The sequence below is a fragment of the Chiloscyllium punctatum genome, chromosome 4 (assembly GCF_047496795.1).
Source record: "Chiloscyllium punctatum isolate Juve2018m chromosome 4, sChiPun1.3, whole genome shotgun sequence".
NCBI lineage: Eukaryota > Metazoa > Chordata > Chondrichthyes > Orectolobiformes > Hemiscylliidae > Chiloscyllium > Chiloscyllium punctatum.
Window position 1 is genome coordinate 86,105,784 of NC_092742.1, and position 24,974 is coordinate 86,130,757.

The 24,974-nt window shown below is 39.2% G+C and overlaps 1 protein-coding gene across 9 annotated transcripts in view; it reads left to right on the forward strand.

Moving 5' to 3' along the window:
• Nucleotides 1-24,974, forward strand: part of sipa1l1 (signal-induced proliferation-associated 1 like 1) — a 374,611-nt gene that overhangs the window by 239,702 nt on the left and 109,935 nt on the right. For all 9 annotated transcript variants that reach the window (XM_072569220.1, XM_072569229.1, XM_072569226.1 and 6 more), the window contains 3 exons: nucleotides 12,658-12,788; nucleotides 17,999-18,187; nucleotides 24,289-24,463. In XM_072569220.1, the coding sequence (XP_072425321.1) occupies nucleotides 12,658-12,788; nucleotides 17,999-18,187; nucleotides 24,289-24,463 (495 nt within the window). The remainder of the gene's footprint in view (nucleotides 1-12,657; nucleotides 12,789-17,998; nucleotides 18,188-24,288; nucleotides 24,464-24,974) is intronic.

The following is a 24,974-nucleotide window of genomic DNA, read 5'->3' on the forward strand; positions in this document are numbered from 1 at the left end:
GAAATGCTGTTAAGGAGATAGTAGCAGACCATTGTATTATATTCATCTCTGACATAGTCAATATGGTTTTATGAAAGAGAAATTGACAGTTTTATTTGTGGATGTAACAAGCAGGGTAGATAAAGTGGAAACAGTTGATATTGTTGATTTGGATTTCTAAATGGTATTTCGTAACATGCCACATTGTAAGTTAATGAACAAGATACAAACTCAGTGCTGAGGGTAAAAAATTGGAACAGAAAATTGAGTACCAGGGAAAACTTAGGATAAATTTGTCATTTCAGTTTAGCAAACTTCATCCAGTGGAGTCCTGCATGGGCTTGATTTGGTTTCCACTATTTTCAATCTATGTTCATGACTTGGATAACAAGGCTGACGGTTGCAGCCAAGTTACAAAGATAAATGGGAAAGCAAGTTGTGAGGAGAATCCAAAGAATCTGCAAATTGATATATACGTATGGATCAAGCAAATGGGCAGAAATTTGGCAGATGGAGTGTAATAATGGCAAGGTTGTCCATTTTTGCAGGAAGAATTTAAAATATTAAATATTATTGAAATGGGGGGTACTGGACCATGATGCAGTATTGTGGAATATACCATGCATAAAATTTAGTATGCTGGTACAACACATGATTATGAAGACAAATAGAATATTCACGTTTACTACAAATGGTGGAGTATAAAATTGCTGAAGTCTTCCTACCACTATACAGGACATTGATGATCTATCGTGCAGTGTGCAATTTTTGATTTCTTCGCTGAAGGAGGTGTGTATTTGCATTAGAAACAGTTCAGAAAAGGTCCTTTGGAATGAAGGGATTGTCTTATGATGACAGATTGAGCATATTAATATTAATATTAATATTAATATTCTTTATAAAATAAGTATCATATTTCATACAGTTTTTCACTCTCATTCCCTTCATGGCACCAGTCGTAAGGTTCAGCCCTTCAGTGTGACCACTTGATTCTTGTTTCTAAATGATGAATGAGTGGAAGAGGGCATCACAGTCAAGCCAGATTAGATTCTTTCCAATTATTTTATTTTGTTAAGAGTCCATTGATAGCAATTGAGAGTAGTGATTCATCTCTGTACAGTCCAAGGATTGAAATTAAGTGCTGCTGCTTTGACATTGTGTAATATTTCCAGCAAGCAGTGAATTTACCCATTAGCACATTCAGCATACCTGGAAGGGTCTCATTAAACTTCAGTCTGCTGGAACATAAAGTATAAACCAGCCTTACACACAGGTTCCTGAACTCTCTTCTGATATATGGTGATGTCCTGGACCCATCTATTTTGCTATTGAGTCATTTGATGATCACAATAGTTAATCAGATACTGTGTTTTTACCCTATATATGTCACTCTTTCAATGCAGGCTTTAGAATGAAGCCTAAGAAGCAAATAACACTAATTATAATCATTCAGATTCTTTTCTCTCTTGCACTTTTTGTTTTATTCTAAAATGCTTAGTCTGTGCCTTGTCTTTGAGAGGATAATTTAGTAAATTCTTAGAAGTGTAGCTTCATCAATCTGCTTTCATTTATTTCAATGAAATCTGATAAATGCAAAAAAAACTCGGGAGACTGTGTATCCCATAAGCAACTAGAAGTTTGTGCTTTATCTTCGAAGCATCCAGTAATAACATTAACTCATCTACTACTAGAAAATCTTCTGGGAGGAGGTTGGTTTTTCAGAACTGAACAGTAAGTTCTAATCTTTATAGAGAGTGAAGCAGAATCGCTGATTGTTAACTCTGATTATGTTTTCAGAGATGATGCTGACCTGAGTATTTTCAGCATTTTTTGGTTTATATTTAACATTTTCTTCTTCTGCAGTATTTTGTTTTAGTACTTGAAAAATATCGGACCATATATCTTTCAACGATTCTGTGAATTGCCTCTCCACCCCGTCTTGATCAACTTCACAAATCCATGGCTGGGCATGTAAAACCTTTGCAACAATACAGATTTATTTAAAATGACTTGCACATACAAAAACTTTTGAGAATATCCTCTGGAGACTTGCTAATTCTGAGACAATTCCGCTTGCTTTGAGAAATTTATCTTGAAAGTTAATGATAATCTCATTTCATTCAGTGTATCTTTGGAGCCAGAGAAGAAATAGTTTCCTGCAGCTGCCTATCAGCACAACTCATTTTATGAAAACAAATCTCAATACGTTAAATAGTATTAAACTGAAAACATGTCTATATCCTCCCCATTTCATCAATTTATCAGATTGTAGAATCTCTGCTGTTTCAAAATGACATGTGTAGTTTGTATTGACACTACTTTGTTTCTCCATGTTATATTCCTTGTTATGCTGCACCATTCCAGCACTCGCTTTCTACTTCACTGCGACCAAGGGAATGTTGCTTGCTCTGTCATTCATATGCTGATTGCTGTCACATCCAGTCCCTTTTGAAATTGATGTACTTTTGTTAAAACAAATTAGCTATGGAGAAATACGCTAATGTTTTAGGGAAACTTTCAAGAATAGTACTTCATGTGCTAAACGTTGTTTCTTCGTAATGTTTCTCATTCATTTGTCCAAGAATTTGATCCTCAAAAAGAATATACATTCTATCCATTGCTGGACATCACCTTTCTAACTCTCAAACAAATTTGAAAGCAAGTTATAAGCTACTTATGTAGATTCTTGAATACATTTTTCGATTTCTAATCTGTTAACTTTCGAGGTCAGGTAGCAATGAACTGCATAAGTTTACTCATTTCTTTCATGACCCCCATTTAAGCACTTCATTTTGTTGATGCATAATCAGCATTGTTTCTTTCAGAGTGTTCACACTTGAAAGAGCATTGATAGAGTTTAGCATTGGTCATTGTTTCAGTTCCATGTGTAATGCAGTTCCTTTGCAGTATAGACTTTTACAACATCTGCATAACAAGTTTTAAGGCTGTTTATGTTTAAAAGCTATGACCTATGTTTATGTGCCCCTTCCCATATTGTAGTCACAAATCCATTTTTTTGGATTTGTGCACTCACCATTAGAATCACTGGTAAATTTTCCCTGGTTTTGCCAACTTTGTTGTTACCCTATTGATATCAGCATTCAGTTTATTAGATTAGATTTCTTAGTGTGGAAACAGGCCCTTTGGCCCAACAAGTCCACACCAACCCTCCGAAGAACAACCCATCCAGACCCGCTCCCCTACATTTACCCCTTCACCTAACACTACGGGCAATTTAGCATAGACAATTCACCTGACCTGCACATTTTTGGACTGTGGGAGGAAACCGGAGCACCCGGAGGAAACCCACGCAGACACGGGGAGAATGTGCAAACTCCACACAGCCAGTTGCCTGAGGTGGGAATTGAACCCAGGCCTCTGGCACTGTGAGGCAGCAGTGCTAACCACTGTGCCACCGTGCCGCCCGTTTGAATTAAGATGTTCGCGCGAGAGATTTCTAAAGTAGGCAGAAGTGGAATAGGGCTCACATGTAAATAGTTTTTTTTTGTCACATGGATGTTCCAAAGCTCTTTGCAGTAAGTAATTTGCTTTTTAAATTTGGACACTAAAGCAGTGTTGTCGCCAATTTGCGTGTAGCAAAGTTCCACGAGCAGTAGCAAATAAACATGTTTAGACAGTGTTGGTTGAGGGATAAATGTCGGACAGAGCACTTCGTGAATGCTTCACTGACTTCTGAGTTTGTTTTCAGCCTCCTGCACAAGAATGGTAGGCCTCTTTTTAAAAGACAGAGCCTCCAACAAAGCGACAGTCCCTCAATGCTGCAAAGAATTTATTGCAAACATTTACAGTGTGATGTAACTGAAATTATATATTGAAAAATTGGTTGTCTGTTGAGCCTTTCATCTGTATGAATACCATGATAGTTTCACTTTCATGTGTAAATCACAAAACCTTTTTTTTAAGTTGCATTCTCAGGTTAGCTGTTAACAATTGGTGATAGCTAGACAATATGTTGAAGGTGTTAGCCCCCTGTGTTCTCTGTCTATGCCATGATGTTTAGATTGATTGATTCTAATCTAAAAGGTGAGATGACAGAGTTTTATATGAATTCATGCAGTTTTTGATCTCAGAGTACTTCATCCCATGTACTTCTCATGTAGGCAACTTCTATTGCCTTCCAAAGGTACACAAAGCCAACACACCAGGACGTCCCATCGTGTCTGGCAATGGGACCCTATGTGAGAATCTCTCTGGCTATGTTGAAGGCATCTTGAAACCTATTGTACAGGGGATCCCCAGCTTCAGTTGCGACACTATGGATTTCTTACAGAAACTCAGCACCCACGGAACAGTCGAACCGGGAACATTCCTCGTCACAATGGATGTTTCCGCACTCTACACCAGCATCCCCTACAATGATGGCATCGTGGCAACAGCCTCAGTACTCAACATCAACAACTGCCAATCTCTAAACACCATCCTACAACTCATCTGCTTTATCCTTGATCACAACGTCTTCACCTTTGACAACCAGTTCTTCATCCAGATACATGGAACAGCCATGGGCACCAAATTTACACCCCAATATGCTAACATTTTTATGCACAGGTTCGAACAAGACTTCTTCTCTATGCAGGATCTCCAACCAACATTATACACCAGGTACGTTGATGACATTTTCTTCCTCTGGACCCATGGTGAGGAATCACTGGTAAAACTACACAGTGACACATCATCAAGTTTCATCCCACCATCAAACCCACTCTCGACTATCTGTCTCATTCTTGGACATATGCATCTCCATCAAGGGTGGACACCTCAGCACGACACTCTACCGCAAACCCACAGACAACCTCTCATTGCTACACTTCTCCAGCTTCCACCCAAGACATATTAAAACAGCCATCCCCTACGGACAAGCCCTACGCGTTCATCGGATCTGCTCAGATGAGTAGAAACGTGACGGACACCTGGAAGTACTCAGGGATGCCCTCACAATAACGGGGTATAATGCCCAACTCATTGGCCGCCAGTTCCGATGTGCCACAGTAAGGAACCATAATGACCTCCTCTGGTGACAGACACGTGCTGCAACCGACAGAGTACCCTTCGTTGAGAAGTATTTCCCAGGACCTGAAAAACTACACCATGTTCTTCGTGACCTGCAACACATTATCAATGAGGATGAGCACCTCACCAAGACTTTCCCCACACCTCCACTACTTGCCTTTAAGCAACTGCCAAACCTCAAACAGATCATTGTTTGTAGCAAGCTGCCCGGCTCTCAGGACAACTCCATACAACCCTGTCACCCTGCAATACGTGTCAGAGCATGGACATAGATACCACCATTACAGGTGGGGACACCTCCCACCTTGTACATGGCAGGTACTCATGTGACTCAGCCAACGTTGTCTATCTTGTACATTGCAAGCAAGGATGCTCTGAGGCATGGCACATTGGGGAAACCGAACAAAGGCTACGACAATGGATGAATGGACACTGCACAACAATCAACAGACAGGAGTGCTCCCTCCCAGGTGGGGAACACTTCAGCGGTCTGGGACATTCAACCTCGGACCTTTGGGTGACCATCCTCCAAGGCTGACTTCGGGACAGGCAACAGCGAAAAGTGGCCGAGCAGAGGCTGATAGCTAAGTTTGGTACCCATAGGGAGGGCCTCAACCAGGACCTTGGGTTCATGTCACATTACAGGTGACCATCATTGTACTATGCGCTCACACACGTACGCGCACACGCTCTCTCACCCTTACAGACACACACACGCCCACACACACTCTCATGCACGCCCTCACAGACTTAAGACTTCTACACTCATTACACACACATATACACATTCTCACACTCTCAACCCCCAACCCAGACAGACAGACACACACACACAGACAGACAAAGACCCACATGCACACATATTTTGTGGGGTGAATTTGTACTTGCAGAGTTACATTGTACTTTGCTCAAAAACTGCATGAATTCATGTAAAACTCTGTTATCTCACTTTTTAGATTAGAATCAATCTAAACATCGTGGCATTGAGAGAACAGAGGCTAACACCTTCAACATATTGTCTAGCTATTGTCCATCGTTAACAGCTAACCTGAGAACGCTATTTTTAATATAAAAAGGTTTTGTGATTTACACATAAAAGTGAAGCTATCATGGTATTCAAACAGATGAAAGACTCAACAGACAATCAATTTTTCCATGTATAATTTCAGTTACATCACACTAAATTTTTGCTATAAATTCTGTGTATTAGGATTGAGCCCTTGACTATCACTGATGAAGGAGCGACGCTCCGAAAGCTAGTGTGCTTCCAATTAAACCTGTTGGACTATAACCTGGTGTTGTGTGATTTTTAAATTCTTATGAAAGTTCAGTGATTTTGAGGTTCTTATAGACAAAATTGTATTATGCATAATAATTTGTTTTGTAGATTTATTTTAAATGGGCATTTAAATATTGTATTAGTGTTCTGTTGCTACACCTGATAGACCTATTATAGGAACACTGCTTCACTCTATTCTTCACTATATTGAAAATGTATGAGCAGGTAAGGAAAGAGTTAAGTTTAGGGTTGCATGACAAAGGTTCAGCTGCATGACTTTGACCAGATAAAGACTTGCAGTCAACAATGAGGTACTGGAGGCACGGATAGTGATTTAACGAGGTGAAGAGCATCCATTGTGTCACGCCAGTTAACAAGATGAAGAAGCACCTGATGAAGTAGCGGTGCTCCGAAAGCTAGTGCTTCCAATTTAACCTGTTGGACTATAACACTTAAAAGGCATTTGGATGGGTATATGAATAGGAAGGGTTTAGAGGGATATGGGCCAGGTGCTGGCAGGTGGGACTAGATTGGGTTGGGATTTCTGATCGGCATGGACAGGTTGGACCGAAGGGTCTGTTTCCATGCAGTACATCTCTATGACTGTATGACTCAATAACCTGGTGTTGTGATTTTTAACTTTGTACACCCCAGTCCAACATCAGCGTCTCCTAATCATGATGAGCATCCATTGTGTAATGCCAGTTAATGCGGTGAGGAGCATCTATTATGTAATGCCAGATGGCTTAATCTTTAGTGTTTGATGCTCACTGATTTGTAATGGTCACCCAATTAATATTGATGTTGCCTTATTTGGATGCTGCTCTCCGTAAGTGACTATATAATTCCTTAAGAATCTGTTGTTTGTGAGAAGACCGAGAACTCATGTCTTTGTGTCTGTGTGCGATCGTTGTCTCCCAGGGCTCGGAATAAAGATGAAGAAAGTAGAGCCATATTGTTTGCTTCGACTGATACAGAAACAATACGACACTATTTATAGAAGCATTGACTTTTTCCTAGAGTATATCTCAATCTTCGATATATTGGATACAATATCTGCACGTTGAGAGTAACTGTCGGCAGTTTATTCAGCAGTGGAGAACAACTTAGCTATGGCTGATTCTTTTTTTGTGTTTCTTAATCTATCTGTCATCTAGAATTTTTCAGCACATGCCATCATTTGATTTGATCAAGTGCAGTAGTCATCTGTTTTGCCCCTTCTACCAGCATCAAAAATCAAAAATTAGTCCAGATTGAATATATAGTATTCCAGACATATGTACTGGTTTAAAACCTCCACACTGTAGCAGCCTTCTTAGTACTAACTTAAATCACCTGTGTTCACATCACTGCATTCGATACAGAATATTTTATATTAGAATGTTGCTGTCGTCATAGTCATATTTATCTTTCCTCCATTCACCATAATAAATGTGATTTTTATTTTCTCCTTCCTTCCTGTCCTATTTCTTTTTCTACCCCCCACTCTTCTGTGAAGTTGCCCACTGAAATGTAGAGCTAAGAACAAAGAGTCCTTTTGCCAATAATCTAATTGTCAGCTCTTTGCATGAGTATCAGCAAGCTATCCACATATGGAGCAATTTGCCTGAATCTAATTTGTCTTCCCTCAGTGTCAGTAAGTTTGCAGCAGGCATAATATTGCAGATTAAGGTATTAAAAATATGTTTCTTCATCCTTTCCTAGGGTCACCAAAGCCAATGCTTGGCCTTTACTGCTAACTCTGCATAGACCAGATTGTTGAACCTTGGTCTGTATGACTCTGTGCCACTTTATTCTGAATGTGAAAGTGTTCATGTTCCAATGTGGATGCGGAAATGTAATTCAACTAAAAGAAAACTCTAAAGATCAAATCTCGCAAGGCAATTTATTGAACTGTCATCCCAGACAATTGTGATCATGGTTGTGGGCAATGCACCTGGATGACTATCTCTAAAACGGATATATCATGTAATAGATACTGTTACTTGAATTGATTTTTTTTTAAGATCTGGTGTCACAAATGATGCTTCAGTATGTAGACCGGTATGTTTCAATTCTCTGCCCTCTTTCTCCCCCTCCAGAAAAGCTTAAAATGGTATAAAGAACTTAAAGATTTAGGCTGACCTATTTTACCTAAAGGTTTACTGAGTTGGTGATTATTGGTGATTACTGAGTAGATTATTGTAACTCAGCTTTCCTGCTTGTTGCAATAAATCCTTTACACTGGGACATTTAAAAAAAACATTGTTCGAAGTAGTAACAGATAATGATGGAAATGGTCATCATGTCAGGCTGCATGTATTCAGGGAGACTTGGAAATACTATTCCAGTTTGATGACCATACAACAGGACAAGGTATCTTCTCTAAAAATAACGTTCCCAACTCTGAGAAGGATTGGATCTAAAAAGTGTGTTTTTTTTTGAGCAGTTTTTTGTCTCATTTGTGTGCTGAATCTGAATGATAATAATCTAGCTGTCATAGGAGAATGAATACATTTTTAAAGTTAATTCATCTGCATCTCGTTCACCAAGTTTTTTTTTGTCTCACTGCTCACCTCATAGAAGCCATGATGTGGAGGAGCCAGTGTTGGCCTGGGGAGGACACAGTTAAAAATTGCACAACATCAGGTTATAGTCCAACAGGCTCATTTGGAAGCTTTATTTGTCCAGTCCAACACCAACTCTGCCACATTATAGTTACCATCAACACCACTAACTGCTGACTCAAAGTGGAGAGGGTCTCCAAGAAGATTGCGCAATTGACGCAAGAGTATCTAGTGATTTATGTGACATAGAGTTTGCTTTTCTTGACGTCAAGGTTTGAATCTAGTGTTTCGTCAAGGGGGTTTTAGATATCCAACAATGGCAGAGTATCTTTCAAGTTGAATAAGCAGCCATTCTCATTAAAATATTCTCACCGATAAGGTAGGACATTAAATGAATTGAATGCTTCACTTTTAACTTTAAACTTTAAGATTACAAACTAAAATATATTTGAAAAGTTTAAAAAGAAATTTTAAATTATTTTATTCAATGAAAAAGAAGTTAGTTAACATATCCCACTTTCACTGAAATGGTTTAGCAGTAATTATGTATACTTTTAGAAGTCCAGTTGCAACTTATTGAACAAGAGTTTTTTTTTCCCAAATGGATAGGATAAATAGACAAGGTCTTTTCCCTGAGGTGAGGTAATCCAGAACTAGAGGTCATAGGTTTAGGGTGAGAGATGAAAAATTTAAAAGGGACCTCGGGGGCAACTTTTTCATGCAGAGGGTAGTGCGTGTATGTAATGAGCTGCCAGAGGAAGTGGTAGAGGCCGGTACTATTACAACATTTAAAAAACATCTGGATGGGTATATGAATAGGAAGCGATTTGAGGGATGTGGGCTAAATGCTGGCAAATGGGGCACGATTAGGTTGGGATATCTGGTTGGCATGGACGAGTTGGACTGAAGGTCTGTGTCAGTACTGTACGTCTCTATGACTTTGTGTTTTTACAATCAGACTAATTGCATAGAACTGAAAGTTCTCAGCAGTTCAGTGATTTTGAATTTGTACTTTTAGAGACCTCAACATTATAACTTCCGATGAAGAGTAGAATTATTGACAGCTTTTCTGGATTTCTGTGTTTAATTGCTGTGCACACTACAGACGGGAGTCACTTTGAGAGGAGTATTGACAGTTTCAGTTATTGGTGTAAAATAGAGGTTTTATTCTTTCCACTTATTTCCCATTCTTCATCCATCTGGTAGGTTTGTATGAGGTGAATCAACATTTTTAGCTTTGCACAATGCAAAATCTTACATTGGGCTCCAGCAAGTTAGACTGTTTTATATCACTTCTGGTTATCAGTTCCATCGAGGGCAATCAGAAAAGATGAAAACAGCTTGCCAGTCTGCTGTCGTCCACCTTTCTCTCTGTATTGCACAATATTTAAAATTAACTCCATCCAGAGCAGAGATTTTAACTATTTTTTACTTCCTGTGGGGGTGACAGTCCACAAAATCGAAGGTTCTCTACTTCCCTGTCAACAATGACCCTCTACTTAACCCAAGTAGCTGCAATTGATTGAAGTCAGTAGTATTCCTGAGTGGGAAGCACCAATGATGTTATCGGTGATGAGGCATCTTTAAAATGAGCCCGTTATTGTAAAATGTAGTATACTAATCCAGCAGAGAGACAATACATAATCTTATGTATTTTTGTAATATGTCTAAAATGAATTAAAGGTTTTGTTCAGTTTTGTTGGGAATTATTCAGAAAATGTATCTATCAAAGCTATTTAGAGAAATTAGGTTACTGAATAAAAATATCACTGCTGTGATGGAGTTTTTTAAATCCGTTCAAGTTTTGTGGGTATTATCAGCTAAGTCATTCCTAATTGCCATTAAGGAGCTAGTGATGAATTCCTTTTTGAATTATTTCCTGCCTTGATGCAGGGGCACACCCATGTTGCAAAGGAAGTTCTGGAATTTTAACTCAGTATTTTGTTGATTGGTAGGAAAAGTGGCAAAAGGAATTTAATTTGGAGAAGTACAACACATTTCAGGAGATAAACAGATCTAGGGAACAGGGCTGATAGGAGTTATGAAGGATAGTGGAATCAAGATATCTTGAAGTTCATGTCCACCGATCCGTGATAAATTTTTAGGTTAGACCACAGCTTGAATTTTGTGTGCATTTCTTGTCTGTGCAAGGACATAATTGCCCTGGAGTGAGTACAAAGAAGATTTACAAGAATGCTGCCAGGGCTTGAAAATTACAGCTGAGGGAGGAAAGATTGGGGTACAGTCAGGTTGTGTTTCTTAGCACAGAGGAGCTGTGGGGTGGGGGGGACTCAACATACATAATTGAGAGGCATAGAATTGAGAGGAAAGTCCTATTTTCCCTTGTGTCCCTGGCGCTGTGATGCAGCAGTGCTAACCACTGACTCACTGTGCCATCTGTGGTCGATTAAATGGGTGAGGACAATGGTCTCTCCTTGTTGAGTCCTTCACTACCTGCTGAAGGTCCAGTCAAAAGGTAGTTGACCGTCATTTACATTGCTTTGGGTCTGGAATCATATAGATTCCAGACCAAGTAGATTTCTTTCCTTAAAGACCACGACTGAACACAACTTTTTGTAATTAACAGTTTGATCAACCATGATAACAATTTATATTTAAAAGTACCTTTTTAGATTGGAAAAACATCCCAAGAAACTTGAGAGATTCAACAATAAAATTACTGTTAGACTTTTAATTCCAGCTTCATTAAAGTTCCACCAACAAGAATGCATTTGTTTGCACATCTGGTATGAATTTCTAAGTGCTGTTTTTCATACCTTTGATCAGACTCGTTGTGATTAATGAAAAAGAATGGTTTGGGCTGGGATGGAGCATGAAGTAATGAATTGGAATCATAGAATTGTACAGCAGGAAAAAAAAAGAATGCCATTAAGTCTCTCATGTTGTCTCTTTTTACACAGTATCCAATTAATCCCATTTCTCCTACTCTTTCCCACTCCCACTCCCGCAAATATCTCCAGATCTTAATATAGTATATGAGGTGAGGGGGATAAAAATAAATTGCTTTGAAAGAAATAAATATCAATAAAGTTGGGTAATAGCATTGCAACATCAGTACTGCGCTGTAAGAGCAGTACTCTCAGTAAAAAAAACTCTCTGACCAGACTTTTGATCTTATCATAAATTTCCATTTTTATGGTTGCATCTCTCTGAAGTATCTTGGGATTGCTTTTGCTTCTAAAAGATGCTACGAAACGTGAATTGTTATTGTCATGACCAAACAATAGTAGTGGCACTAAAGGTAAATTACAGCAACTTTTCAACAGAAGAATTCTTCATCCAGTATGACCAGGTGTATTATGGGGAGTGGAAACAGTGATGTATCTTCTTTATTTCCTCTTTAGTGGTTACTTCATTAATTTCAGACCAAATAATTTAGCAATACTTTCATCCTTCATTCTGAAGACTGTGAAAGTAAAGGAAGTGTTGAATTTTGCTGTACATTTCAGTTATTTAACATACAAGCAGTAGGGCATCAATATATTGTGCTAAGTGAAATGGTCCATGGGTTTCCATTTCAATTTCCCAACCTTGGACAGCATAAAGAATCTGAAGCAATGGTTAATCAATAGCAACAGTCAAATTTTATCTATCGTTCAACACAGTTATTATTTAGAACTTTAAATTTTAAGCTGACCTTAATCTGATTCTCGATATAATTGTGCATTAGAAACAGAAGTTCCTTGTAATGTCAGTTATGATTGTAGCCCAATGAGTATTTGACTGACTATTTCTGGATTTTGATTTCATTAGAAATATTGGTGAAACTGATTATTTTATTGATGTTAAATAATTTCTCAGAACATTCAAATTATTTTGGGGTGGATGAAAATCTGGGTCCTGTGGCAGTGAGCATTCGACGAGAAAGGCTGGAAGACAGTAAAGATCATGGAGCTCAGTACAACTACCGGATCATCCTTCGAACTAGTGAGGTGAGATTATTAAACCTATTTGTGTCTGACTCAGTAACTGTTTAGTTGCATCAATTTTAAAAGTACTCATTGAAAATGCCACAAGTCCCAAATACTACATGGATGTATCTATATATTTAATTGATACTATTATTGTCCTTGATTTATTTTTATTTAAAGAAGGATTTCCATCTATATAGCGCCATCTCACATTTCACCCAACTTGAAGAACATATTGTACAATTAATTACTTAGACAGGTAGTGAATATTCAGCAGGAATAAGTAGCAGGCATTTTCCTTCCACCACAGGCAACCAAATGTTGACAGCAGTTTCTACTATCTCTTGTAATTTTGATTGAAGGACAGATTGGTAAATGGACATTCTTGCGCATTCCTTGCTGTTTATTCAGATAGTGCTGCATGATGCTCAATATTGACTTTAAACTGCAAAATATGTAGGCTGTCCTTTTATATAATACCTCATCTAAACCACAGCATCTTCAACAATGCAAGACACCCTCACTCTGGCATTGCAGTTTTGGTCTAGATTATGTATTGGAAGTCTTCAAGTCAGCTTGAACCTTCTGAGGTGTGCACAGTTTACTAAATCTGGGTGACAGTGATATTATTTTGGCTTGCTGAAAATAGCCTCTAATTCCAAATGTCAGTATATAGCTGGAACTCAACCCTGTCATTTAAACAAGTGATTGAATGTTGAACACTTGCAAGCAAGGTTTATGCTAGCCAATAATTATAAACAAAGCACAAGAACAAAAGAGGACTTGAATCACACCAGTAAGTATACTGCTATCTCCTGTGATAGCATTTAGGGGTATGCAGTAACTTAAATGAAGACACTGCCCATTTTGAAAGGTCTACTACTGAGATAATGCAATGTTTCACTACTATTACAGATTGGCTTTGGAAATTCTGTAAAACGAGGCTGAAGCATTCTCTCTCCACCCCCCTCCCTGTCAGTCGACCTGTGATTTATAACTTATTCTAATTTGTAGTTTCTAAATCAGTGGTGTTTTATAATCAGCTGAGTCTTTTTTTTCTAGTAAGTGATTTGTTTTCCAAACTGCCTGTTCCACTTTGCAATTTATTGTTTTCTACTGTCTGTTGATGCTAAGAAACTTAAGGATATCACCTGTCAGGAAGTCACTAATAAACATCTCCTGGACTAATGTTTGATATGATAAATTTTAATTGAAAATTGTGGAAAACTGAATCCTCTGAGGTTTATATTTCTCTTTCTGAAATCTTTGCATTACATATTTTAACGCAGAGTATCATTCACACAGATAAGGTATTTGATTATTGTAATAAGTGCAACACGAACAGTTGGGCCAAGTATCATCTTTTGCATCCTCCACACTGATTCAGAAAAGCTACTTTATAATAAGAGTGTGACTGAAATAGTGGTGTATCATCAAGTTGAGAAAAATATTCTGAAGTTAGTTGAATTAGGGAATTGAGGAAAAAGAACAAGTTCAAGGTGCATATTGAACTGCTGCATGATATGGAAACTGACTTACAAACATACAAACAAGGGCCAAGAGTAGGCCATTCAGCCCTTCAATATGCTCCACTATTCATAGAATTGTAGGACTTTACAATACAGAAGTAGATCATTCAGTCATATCTGTGCATGCTTCCAAAAGTCCTATCCAGCTAATCCCACTCTGAAGCTCTATCTCTGTAGCTTCCTAACTTTATCACTTGCAGATATATAAACCACGTGTGCAATTTTCCTCTACCACTCTCCCAGGCAGCAGATTTCAAATCAGAATAACTGAGTAAAGTAGTTTCTCTTCAACTCACTCGTAGCTCTCTCGCTGACAACCTTGGAATTGTAACCCTTAGTTACTGACATACCAACTAAGGAAACACAATATCCTCCTTGTTCATAATTTTGAACACTTCAGTAAGGTCACTTCTTAACCTTTGCTCCAAGGAGAATAAACCAAATCTCTAATCTTTTCCTATATCTAAAATTCTTAATTTATAGTATTATTCTGGTAAATCTCATTTGAACACACTCCAGGGCTTTAACATCCTACCTTAAATAAGGTGCCCACGTAACATAATGCTCCAAATGTGGTCTGATCAATGATTTTTAGAGGCGTAGCATCACTTCTTTGCTTTTATACTCTATGCCTGTATTTATAAACTCAATGATCCTATAAGCGGCCTTAAGAAATGTTTCAATTTGCCTGGCAACCTACAGAAAAACATCCATGTGAACCCTGAGACCTCTCTGCTCCTGTACTCCCCTCAAAGTTGTAACATTGAACCTGTCTTGCCTTTCTGCATTTCTTCTACCAAAATGCATGACCTCACATTTCTCTGCTTTGAAATCCATTTGCCAGGTATCTGCCCATTTGGCTAATTTGTTAATGCCCCTCTAAAGTCATTGGGCATCATTGTTCCAATTCACTTTCTCCCTAGCTTAGGAATGCTCGAATGCTGCCTGACTGCCTGTGCTTTTCCAGCACTGCACATTTTGACTCTGGCCTCCAGCATTTGCAGTTGCCACTTTCTCCGAGTTGATTATAACGTTCCATAAGTATGGTGAACAATACTGTACAGAGTACTCCAGATGTGTTCTCACCAGTTACCTGTATAACTGATGTGGAGGTGCTGGTGTTAGACTGGGGTGGGCAAAGTTAAAAATCACACAACACCAGGTTAGTCCAACAGGTTTATTTGGAAGTACTATCTGAAGAAGGAGCAGCACTTCTTCCAAATAAACCTGTTGGACTAACCTGGTGTTGTGATTTTGGATTGTATAACTGAAGTATAACCTCCCCACTCATTCACTCAGTTCCCCTCAAAATAAAACATAACGTGGAGTTTGCACATTCTCCCCGTGTCTGCGTGGGTTTCCTCCCACAATCCAAAAATGTGCAGGTCAGGTGACTTGGCCATGGGAAATTGCACATAGTGTTAGATGCATTAGTCAGGAGTAAATGTAGTGGACTAGGTCTGGGTGGGTTACTCTTCAGAGGGTCAGTGTGGACTTGTTGGGCCAATGCGCTTGTTTCCACACTGTCGGGAATTTAATCTAAGCTATAACATTTTGTTAGCCCTCCTGATTACTTGCTATATCTACATGCTAATGTTCTGTGATTCACATGCCAGGATACCCAGATCTTTTTCATCATTTAGATAGTATGATTCTTGCCTGGAACCCTCCCTTCCTTCGCTTCCAGGCTGGCCCTGAGTTACAGTCATCCTTGTTGATTCCGCCCTTCTAGTTGTTGGCTTGGTCTATTGGCTAGTGCAACAAGTGTTTCAAACTGGGTCTTTGTGGTTTACAGAACAATTTAAATGCACAATCTTTTTGTGGGTTACCTATTGACGAACTTTACCTATACACCCATAAGTCGACAGCATGTTGAGATGTACAAAGTTTTTTTTGTTTGATTTATTTCATTGCAAACTAAATAATAGTCTAAACAGGGCAGAAACACCATTTCATCTGCTTCAAACCTGAAATAATGGTGTGTTTATGACTGCAGTTAAGTTTCATGCTGGAATTTTACACAGCGTGAGGTGATGCATTGGTGTAGCATTTTGATTCTGATAATTTCATAGCCCCACACCCATATGCCCTTCCCAGTGTCTGCTCAACTGAACAATGGAGAACATTAATCTCTGAGCATCATTGGAACTAATTGGTTGCTACCAATATGCTAATTCAGAGTTCACAGCTACAATTTTCCCTTCACTAGTTTGGAGAGAGAGGTGAAAAAAATAATTGAGCGAGATCATCTTGAAAAGAAACTCTTCCCTTTCCTCCCCCCCCCCCCCCCCCCCCCCCCCCAACACCGCTTCTTTCCAATTCACATGTTAAGTGCTGGGTTAGAAGGTCAATTGGGCACTATCGCACACAAGAATTTAAGACCCTTAATGTTAATTAATGGCCATTTAAGGATCTCGACTTGCTATACCTCAATTTCTTGTCTGTCAGAAAGATTGATAAAGTAGCTGATTAGGTGACTACAGTAATTTACTGATTGGATTGTTGAGCAAGGCAGTGTAGATTGTGTTTTGATTAGAGTGCTGCTGGAAAAGCACAATGGGTCAGGCAGCATCCCAGGAGCAGGAAAATCAACATTTCAGGCAAAAGCCCTTCATCAGGAATGAAGGCAGGGAGCCTCTGGGGTGGAGAGTTAAATGGGAGGGAGGTGGGGCTGGGGAGAGGGTAGCTAAGAATACAATAGGTAGATGGAGGTGGGGATGGGGATGAAGGTAATAGGTCAGAGAGGAGGGTGGAGCGGATCGGTGGGAAGGAAGATTGGCAGGTAGGACAGGTCGTGAGGATGGTGCTGAGCTGCCCAGACTGAGGACAATCAAACAAATGGATGGAAGAGAATGCATGGGTGGACTCTGTAACTATCTTTTTGTCCTTACATTTAATCCTCTCTTTCCTGCATTCCACACCCCAGAAAAAGCAAAGGCAAAAGGCCTTTTGTTGTGTCTTGGATTTCCCATGACGATTAGATTCACTCAATTGTCTTTAGAAGCTGGCAGCTTCTGGCCTCTGGGTGTCAACCTCTCGTGAGCTATGGTATTACTACTGAGGCCTGCTCACTGAACTTCGTTAGTCAGCAACTGAGCTGATAGATGTTTGACATAGTGTGCTGTCTTAGCATTGGGGTTGGTCACATCTGACGCTCATACTTAGACAGAAAAAGGGAAAATTGCAGCCCAAAACCAGGTTCCAATTCAGATTCCAAAAGTGGCTACACTGCTGAAACATAGCTTTCAAAATCTTATATAATTTAATATGGAAACATAAAAACTTCTCATGTTCAACATTTGATTCACTAGTTACATCCTCTACCCCGAAAGTGATGGCTTCTTCCTGGCAAATGGTACTAAACTGAACAAGCACCTTTTAGTTCATCAATTGAGTATCTACTATTTTTGGATGAACCATTACATTGTTTGCAGCTTACTTGACTTGCTGTCCTGCCATAAAAATGAAATTTAGAACAAATTTCTGACCAGAAGTAGGAACTCAGAATGATATTTTGTATCCCTCAAATAAATCTTTTGAGGACCCCTTAAATGCAGTACTGGCTGAGATCATCCAACTCAACTCAAACCGTGAATCTCATCAGGCAGCTTGGTCACTGTAATGCAGCTGCTCGTTGGATAAATTTGCTAAGAATTTGGTGAGTGCAGCAACATTAAATTTCTTTTGTTATTACTTTCCCAGCTTACAACCTTAAGAGGTTCTGTGTTGGAAGATGCAGTTCCTTCAACTGCGAAGCATGGCACAGCTAGAGGTTTACCTCTGAAAGAAGTACTTGAATTTGCTGTACCAGAGCTCAGTGTTCATTGTCTCAGACTGGGCCTGAACACCCCTAAAGTTACAGAGCAGCTTATGAAACTGGACGAACAAGGGGTGAGTGTTCATCTCTAGTTAATCCTGCTTTCTTTGGAATTAAAAAAAAAATTAATAACGTGGATGGGTTTCGTGGTTCAAATAGATCAGTAAACGTCACGTGGTCAGGAAGGAGAAATTGCATTCAAAGTGAGAGACAGCCTGAGTGGGAATTTAGAGGCAGCAGGGGAATCACTGCTATGGGGAAGAGGTCATTTTTGCTTGTTTTTTTTCCCTCATTGTTAGTAAAGTTTTATTTAACAGGATAGTTTAAAACCCAGAATCAGAGGCTCAGCCCAAAAGAGTGACATCACAGATAAACCTGGTTGCAATATTTACTAATTTGATTATCTATTATAGGTTACTTTCAGATTAAGGTAAATAAGAGAAATATTTTTAGACTACAAGAGCAGTGCTATATTTTTATGAATCAAATTAAGAAATAAGTAATTAAAATAGAGAAGCTGGGCGAGGTGATATATTGTATCTGCATGATGTAGCTGTGGGACTCTATTATGGTTCATAATGACCATATCTGTTGCAAATGTTGTTTGCTTAAGCAACTCTGGCTCAGAGTTGATGAGTTAGAGTCTGAACTTTGAATAATCCAGCACATCAGAGAAAGGGAGAGTTACCTGGATGCTGTGTACCAGGACCCAGTCACACTTCTCAGATTAACTACCTCCGATTCAATCAGTAGTAGTCATGGACAGGACAGTGTAATTATAAGCGAGGCAGGTAAAGGGATCCATGAGGTAGTGCAGAAGGAGCCTCAGCCTTGTCTAACAAGTTTGAGATTCTTGCTTTCTGTGTGGGTGGGGGCAGTAGGGAGCATGAGTTAACCAACCATTGTACAGGTATCTGTCCAATAACCATGGAAACAAAACAAATGTAGTTGTAATTGGGGCTAGTATAGTCAGGAGAGCAGGCACTGTTTTCTGTGGCCAAGATCAAGAGTCCTGAAGGCTGTTCCCAGATGCCCAGATTCAGGATAGACATCTGAGCTGCAAAGGAACTTAAAGTGGGAAGGGAAAGATCCATTTGCTGTGGTCCAGATGCATACCAGTGATATAGCTAGGGAGAGGAAACAGATTCTGCTGAAGGAATATAAGTAGCTGGGGACCAAATTAAAAAGCAGAAGCCACAGGTGACAATCTCTGGATTATGATCTGAGCCACTAGCAAAGTGGCATAGGGTCAACGCGATTGAAGTAAACACGTGGCTGCAAGAATAATGTGAGAGAAATTGTTCCAAATTTATGGGATATTGGCACCAGTGCTGGGGAAGGAGGGAGCTGTATCAATGGAAAGGGTTCCACTTGAATCATGCTGAGCCCAGGATCCTGGTGAATTGCATTGCTAAGGCTGTGGATAAGGCTTTAAACTAAATAGTGGTGGCAGGGAGTGGAGGGCCTTTCAGTTGCATGATATAGCTAGGGATTCCTGAAGAAGGGTTCATGCCTGAAATGTCCATTCTCCTGCTCCTTGGATGCTGCCTGACCTGCTGCGTTTTTCCAGCAACACATTTTCAGCTTTCAGTTGCATGGAAAATGATGGAAAAATTAAAGGGGGCAAACTCAGCAGAGGTTATTGAACTTTCTTGCATAAATCATAGGATTAAGAGTACAGAGAGAGCCAGGAACCTAACTTCAGACATGGCAGCTGAAGGGGGTGGGGGGGCAGTCAACACAGGACTGAAAGTGTTGAACTTAAATGCAGTATATGAAACAAGTTAAATGAGCCTGTAGCACAAATTGACTTGAAGAGTGTGACGTTTTGGGTATCAAAGAGACATGGCTGCAAGGGGATCAGGGCTGTGAACTAAATGTCCAAAGAAACCCGTCCTATTGAAAGATCAATGAGATGGGCAGATGGGGCAGGCTTTCCTTTTTAATAAAATAAAAGAAATTAAATCGATAGCAATAAATTATGTGGAGTTGGAAGGCTTGGAATCTGTATGGTAGAGTTGAGGAACCTAATGGGAGTTGTGTGCAGGCTTCTTAGCAGTAGTCAAGATGTGGGAAAGAAAATAAATCCGGAGATAGAAAAGGCTTGTAAGGAAGGCACTATTACAAGAAGCATGGGGACGTCAATGTGCAGGTGGACTCAGAAAATCTGGTTAGTAGTGGATCTCGAAGACATTCTACAAATTCTTTTTTGTCTGTGGGATTTTTGTTGGAACAGCTTGTGGTAGATCCCATTAGGAAACAGGCAATTCTAAATTTAGTGATGTGTAATGAGGCAGACTTGTTTAGGCAGCTTAAGGTGAAGGAACCCCGGGGATATTAATATGATAGAATTCACCCTGCAGTTTAAGAGAGAGAAGCTAGAATAAGATGTAACAGTATTTCAATTGAGCAAAGGTAACTAGAAAGACGTGGGGTAGGAGCTGTCCATAGTTGGTTGGAGGATGAGCCTAGCAGGGAAGATGATGGAGCAGCAATGATAGTCATTTCTGAGGGGTACTTGGAAGGTACAGTGGACCATCCCAAGGAAGAAGAAACATAATAAAGGTTGGACAGGGCAACAATGGCTGACTGAGGAAGTTAAGTAAAAGCAAAAGGAAAAGCATACAATGTGGTGAAAATTACTGCGAAACCAGAGAATTAGGAACTCTTTTAAAAGCCAGCCAAGAATAACTATAAAAACAATAAGGGTGGAGAAGATTAAATGTCAGTGTAAGTTAACTGGTAATATAAAAGAAGATTGCAAGAGTTTTTTTAGATGTCAAAGATAAGAATTGACATTAGACAAGTGGAAAATGAGGTTGGAGAAGTAATAATTGGGAACAAAAAAATGGTTGAGTAACTGACAAATACTTTGCATCAGTTTTCACAGTTAAAGACACCATCAGCATACCAGAACTCAAGGACAGAGATGAATGTAGTGCTCATCACTAAAGCGAAGGTGCTAGGGTAGCTGAAAGGTCTGAAGGCATGTAAATCACCCAGACCAGATGGACTATACCCTCCAGATCTCTGAAGGAGATGGCTAAGGAGATTATGGAGGCATTGGTAGTGATCTTTCAAGAATCACTGGAGTCGGGGATAGTCTCAGAGAATTGGAAAGTAGTTAATATAACACTCCTGTTTAAGAAGGGAGGGAGGCAGGCAGAAGACAGATTAGCCTGACATCAGTCATTGGTAAGATTTTAGAGTCCTATTAAGGATACGATTGTGGAATATTTGGAAGTGCATGGTAAAATGGGGCTAAATTAGCCTGACTTCATCAAGGGAGATTGTGCCTGAAAATCTATTAGAATTTCTTGATGTGATAACGAGCAAGTTAGACATAGGAGAGCCAGTGGGTGTGATCTATTTGGGTTTCCAGAAGTGCCACACTGGAGACTGCTACGTAATAAGAGCCCATGATGTTAGGGATAAGGTACTGGCATGGATAGAGGATTAGTTGGCTGGCAGAAGGCAGAGAGTATGCATAAAGGGGACTTTTTCAGGATGGCTGCTGGTAACTAGTGGAGTTTTGCAGTGGTCAGTGTTGGGACTGGAACTGTTCATGTTATTGATTAATGATCTGGGTGAAGGAGTGCAGGGTGTTGTTGATATCTTTACAGGAGATGCAAAGATAGAGAGACAGATAGTGTTGAAGAAGTGGGAGACTTTGGAAGGAGTTGGACTGGCTAGGATAGTGGCTAAAGAAGTCATAGATGGAAACCAATGTGGTAAAGTGAGGTTTATGCACTTTGGGAAGAATAGATGCATGTACTATTTTCCAAATGGGTTTGGAAATCTGAAGCACAAAGGGAATTAGGAGTCATGGTTCAGGATTCGCTTAAGATTAACATGCAGGTTTACTTGGCAGTTAGGAAGGCAAATGCAGTGTGAGGACTCATTTCAAGAGGGCCACCTGACAAGATCTGGGGTGTACTGTTGAGGCTGTATATGATTCTCATCAAACCACATTTAAAATATTGTAAGCAGTTTAGGCCCCATATCTAAAGGAGGATATGCTGGCATTAGAGGTGGTCCAGAGGAGCAATCATTTAAAATAATAATTTCAAGGATTGAAAGTTTGTTATATGAGGAGCAGTTACAGACTCTGGATCTGTACTCAGTGTTTAGAAAGATTTGGAAGAGATCTGATTGAAACTTACAGAATACTGAGATGTCTGGATAGAGTGCACATTTCCACTGGTGGGTGAAATTAGGGGCATCAGAGTGAAGGGGTGTTCCTATAGAATTGAGATGAGGAATTTCTTCAGCCAGAAGGTGGTGAATCTGTGGCACTCCTTGCCACAGAGGGCTGTGGAGGCCATGTTATTGAGTGTATTAAAGATAGTGATAGGTTTTTGATTGATACAGAGATCATTGGGTAAGGGGAGAAGGCAAGAGAGTGGCATTGAAAAACATATCAGCCATGATTGAATCACAGAACAGATTCCATAGGCGAATGGTCTAATTCTGTTCCTGTGTCTTGCAGTCTTATGATCTTTTGGACAAGTATGTGCTGGTTATAATGACCAGATGGAAAGAGGTGCTCAAAGTTATTTGAGGGTCATGTTTCATAATATTTTTTTCCACTGAATTCTTCAAAGCAACTTTCCCTTATTCTTTTTCAAACAATGTGAATATGAACTCCTGTTTAAGCATCTATAAGTTGAGGCAGAAGAATGTTCTCATTACTTATACATTTTTGGATTTTTAAAAGATTTACTGATGGCAAGATCCCTATGTTTAAACAGTTTGGTTTTAGTAATCTGCAGATATTTGTTGATTTATGATTGAATTCAATGATCTAAACTTTTTTCTGCTTTTGAACTGTATTGTCTTCCATGATGAATATTATTTCAGGCTAGCTAGGTTTTTTTTTGGTGAGTGAGAAAACATGAAATTCTTAAGTATTCAGAAGCATCAAGGAAGTAGATTTTTGGCTAAATCTAATATGCAGATGTATTTATTTTTCAAAGATCTTGTGATTGGCATTTCAAATTCTGATGTCATATTGACATTTGTAAAGGATAATAAGAATCAAGTTAGGAATTAGCTGTCACATTTGTTTGTTAGTGCAGCGTATCACAATGGGGGAAGGTTCCACCAGTGAGAATTACATAAAGGTGTTACCTTCCTCCAAAAAAGGATGAAAGTTCCTATTATGTATGGAATGTGTGGTAGACATTGTTTGGACCACTCAAACTTTACACCCATGTTTATATGTACACACAAGTTACATTAGTTGCATGAAAAAAAATTATAACTATCTAAATTTGGAGGTGTTGGACTGGGGTGCACAAAGTTAAAAATCTCACAGCATCAGGTTATAGTCCAACAGGTTAATTTGGAAGCACGAGCTTTTGGACTGCTGCTCAGTCATCGGATGGTTGTGGAGCATAAAATGTAAGATGTCTTATGATCTTATACTCCACAACCACCTGATGAAGGAGCAGCACTCCGAAAGCTAGTGCTTCCAAATAAATCTATGGGACAATAATCTGGTATTGTGATTTTTAACTTAGTATCTAGAGGTTTCATTTAATGGAACAAAGCTAATGTATTAACCGGTCATCAACTTATTTAAGTCTCGAGTTGCCTGTGTTATTGTTACAATTTCTGTGCTTCTGATAATCGCACCATTAACTCTCAATTTGGACCATGGCTTCAATCCACAGTCTGCAGTTTAATGATATAAAACAGGGGCCATGCAGTTCTTGGATTGTTGTAATAACTGAACTGCTGTACTAAGACCTTATAAGAAAGAAAATCTACAATGCTTGCCTGTTTGGGCTCTGTGCCTTCAAGCCTAAACCAACATGGTTGACTGCTAACTGTTCTCAGATGTCAGCTAGCAAGCACTTGATTGTATTTCTACCTTCTGGACAACCAGGTTTGAATATAAGAGCAGACTATCCCAAGAGCGTTTTGTAGGTAATGCATAATGTTGGGAAGTCTAACTTGATACAGGATTTTGAGCATGATGGTTCATGCTGCATGTATTTCATTTGCTTTAAAATAAAAGATCATTATTCTGTACTATCAAGGGCATATAACAATTGCTGAAATTTTCCTTTTTAATGGGACAAATGACTGGGTGAAGATGTCTAGTTTAGTTTTGTTATACACTCTGTTCTTCTGGACTAAATATAAACCATTTACCTTTCTATTTGAACAGCTTAGTTTCCAGCACAAAGTAGGAGTAATGTATTGTAAAGCTGGACAGAGCACAGAGGAAGAGATGTACAACAATGAAGTCGCTGGCTCTGCATTTGAAGAGTTTCTCCAGTTGCTGGGAGATAAAGTGCGTCTTAAAGGTTTTGACAAGTATCGAGCCCAACTCGACACCAAAAGTAAGGCCTTTAAAGTTTTGTGACAGTATGCAATGAACAGTATGGTTGAATTGTCACAAGTGCTGCCCACTACCATTTGTCTTAATTTTCCCCCTTCCTGTCTTCCTTTATTGAAAGCAGCGATTTATGAATAGTGAGCATTGTCAGCTTAGTGTCTTACCTTTGCAATCCTTTATAGGAAAGTGCCATTTCTCCTGTGAGATAGTTGAAGCTCTCCAAGGAATTGAAAGTGGGTGGTAATTATTCTCAGCCTATCTTGAATATTGGACATGGAATATTTCAACACCTAGAAGTGTGGATTATGGATTGGATGTGGTTGGGGAAAAAGAAGTTTAAAATGTAAGCTTGGCTTGCCATCAGTTTTAGTATTGATGGCAAATCAGTTTCCATGACACAGACCACTCATTGAAACTTTTTAACAGGGTAAATGACTGGGTGAAGATGTCTAGTTCAGTTTTGTTTTCATTTCATTAAGGTTTATATTCTTTTCACTGCTGTCATCTGCTTGATT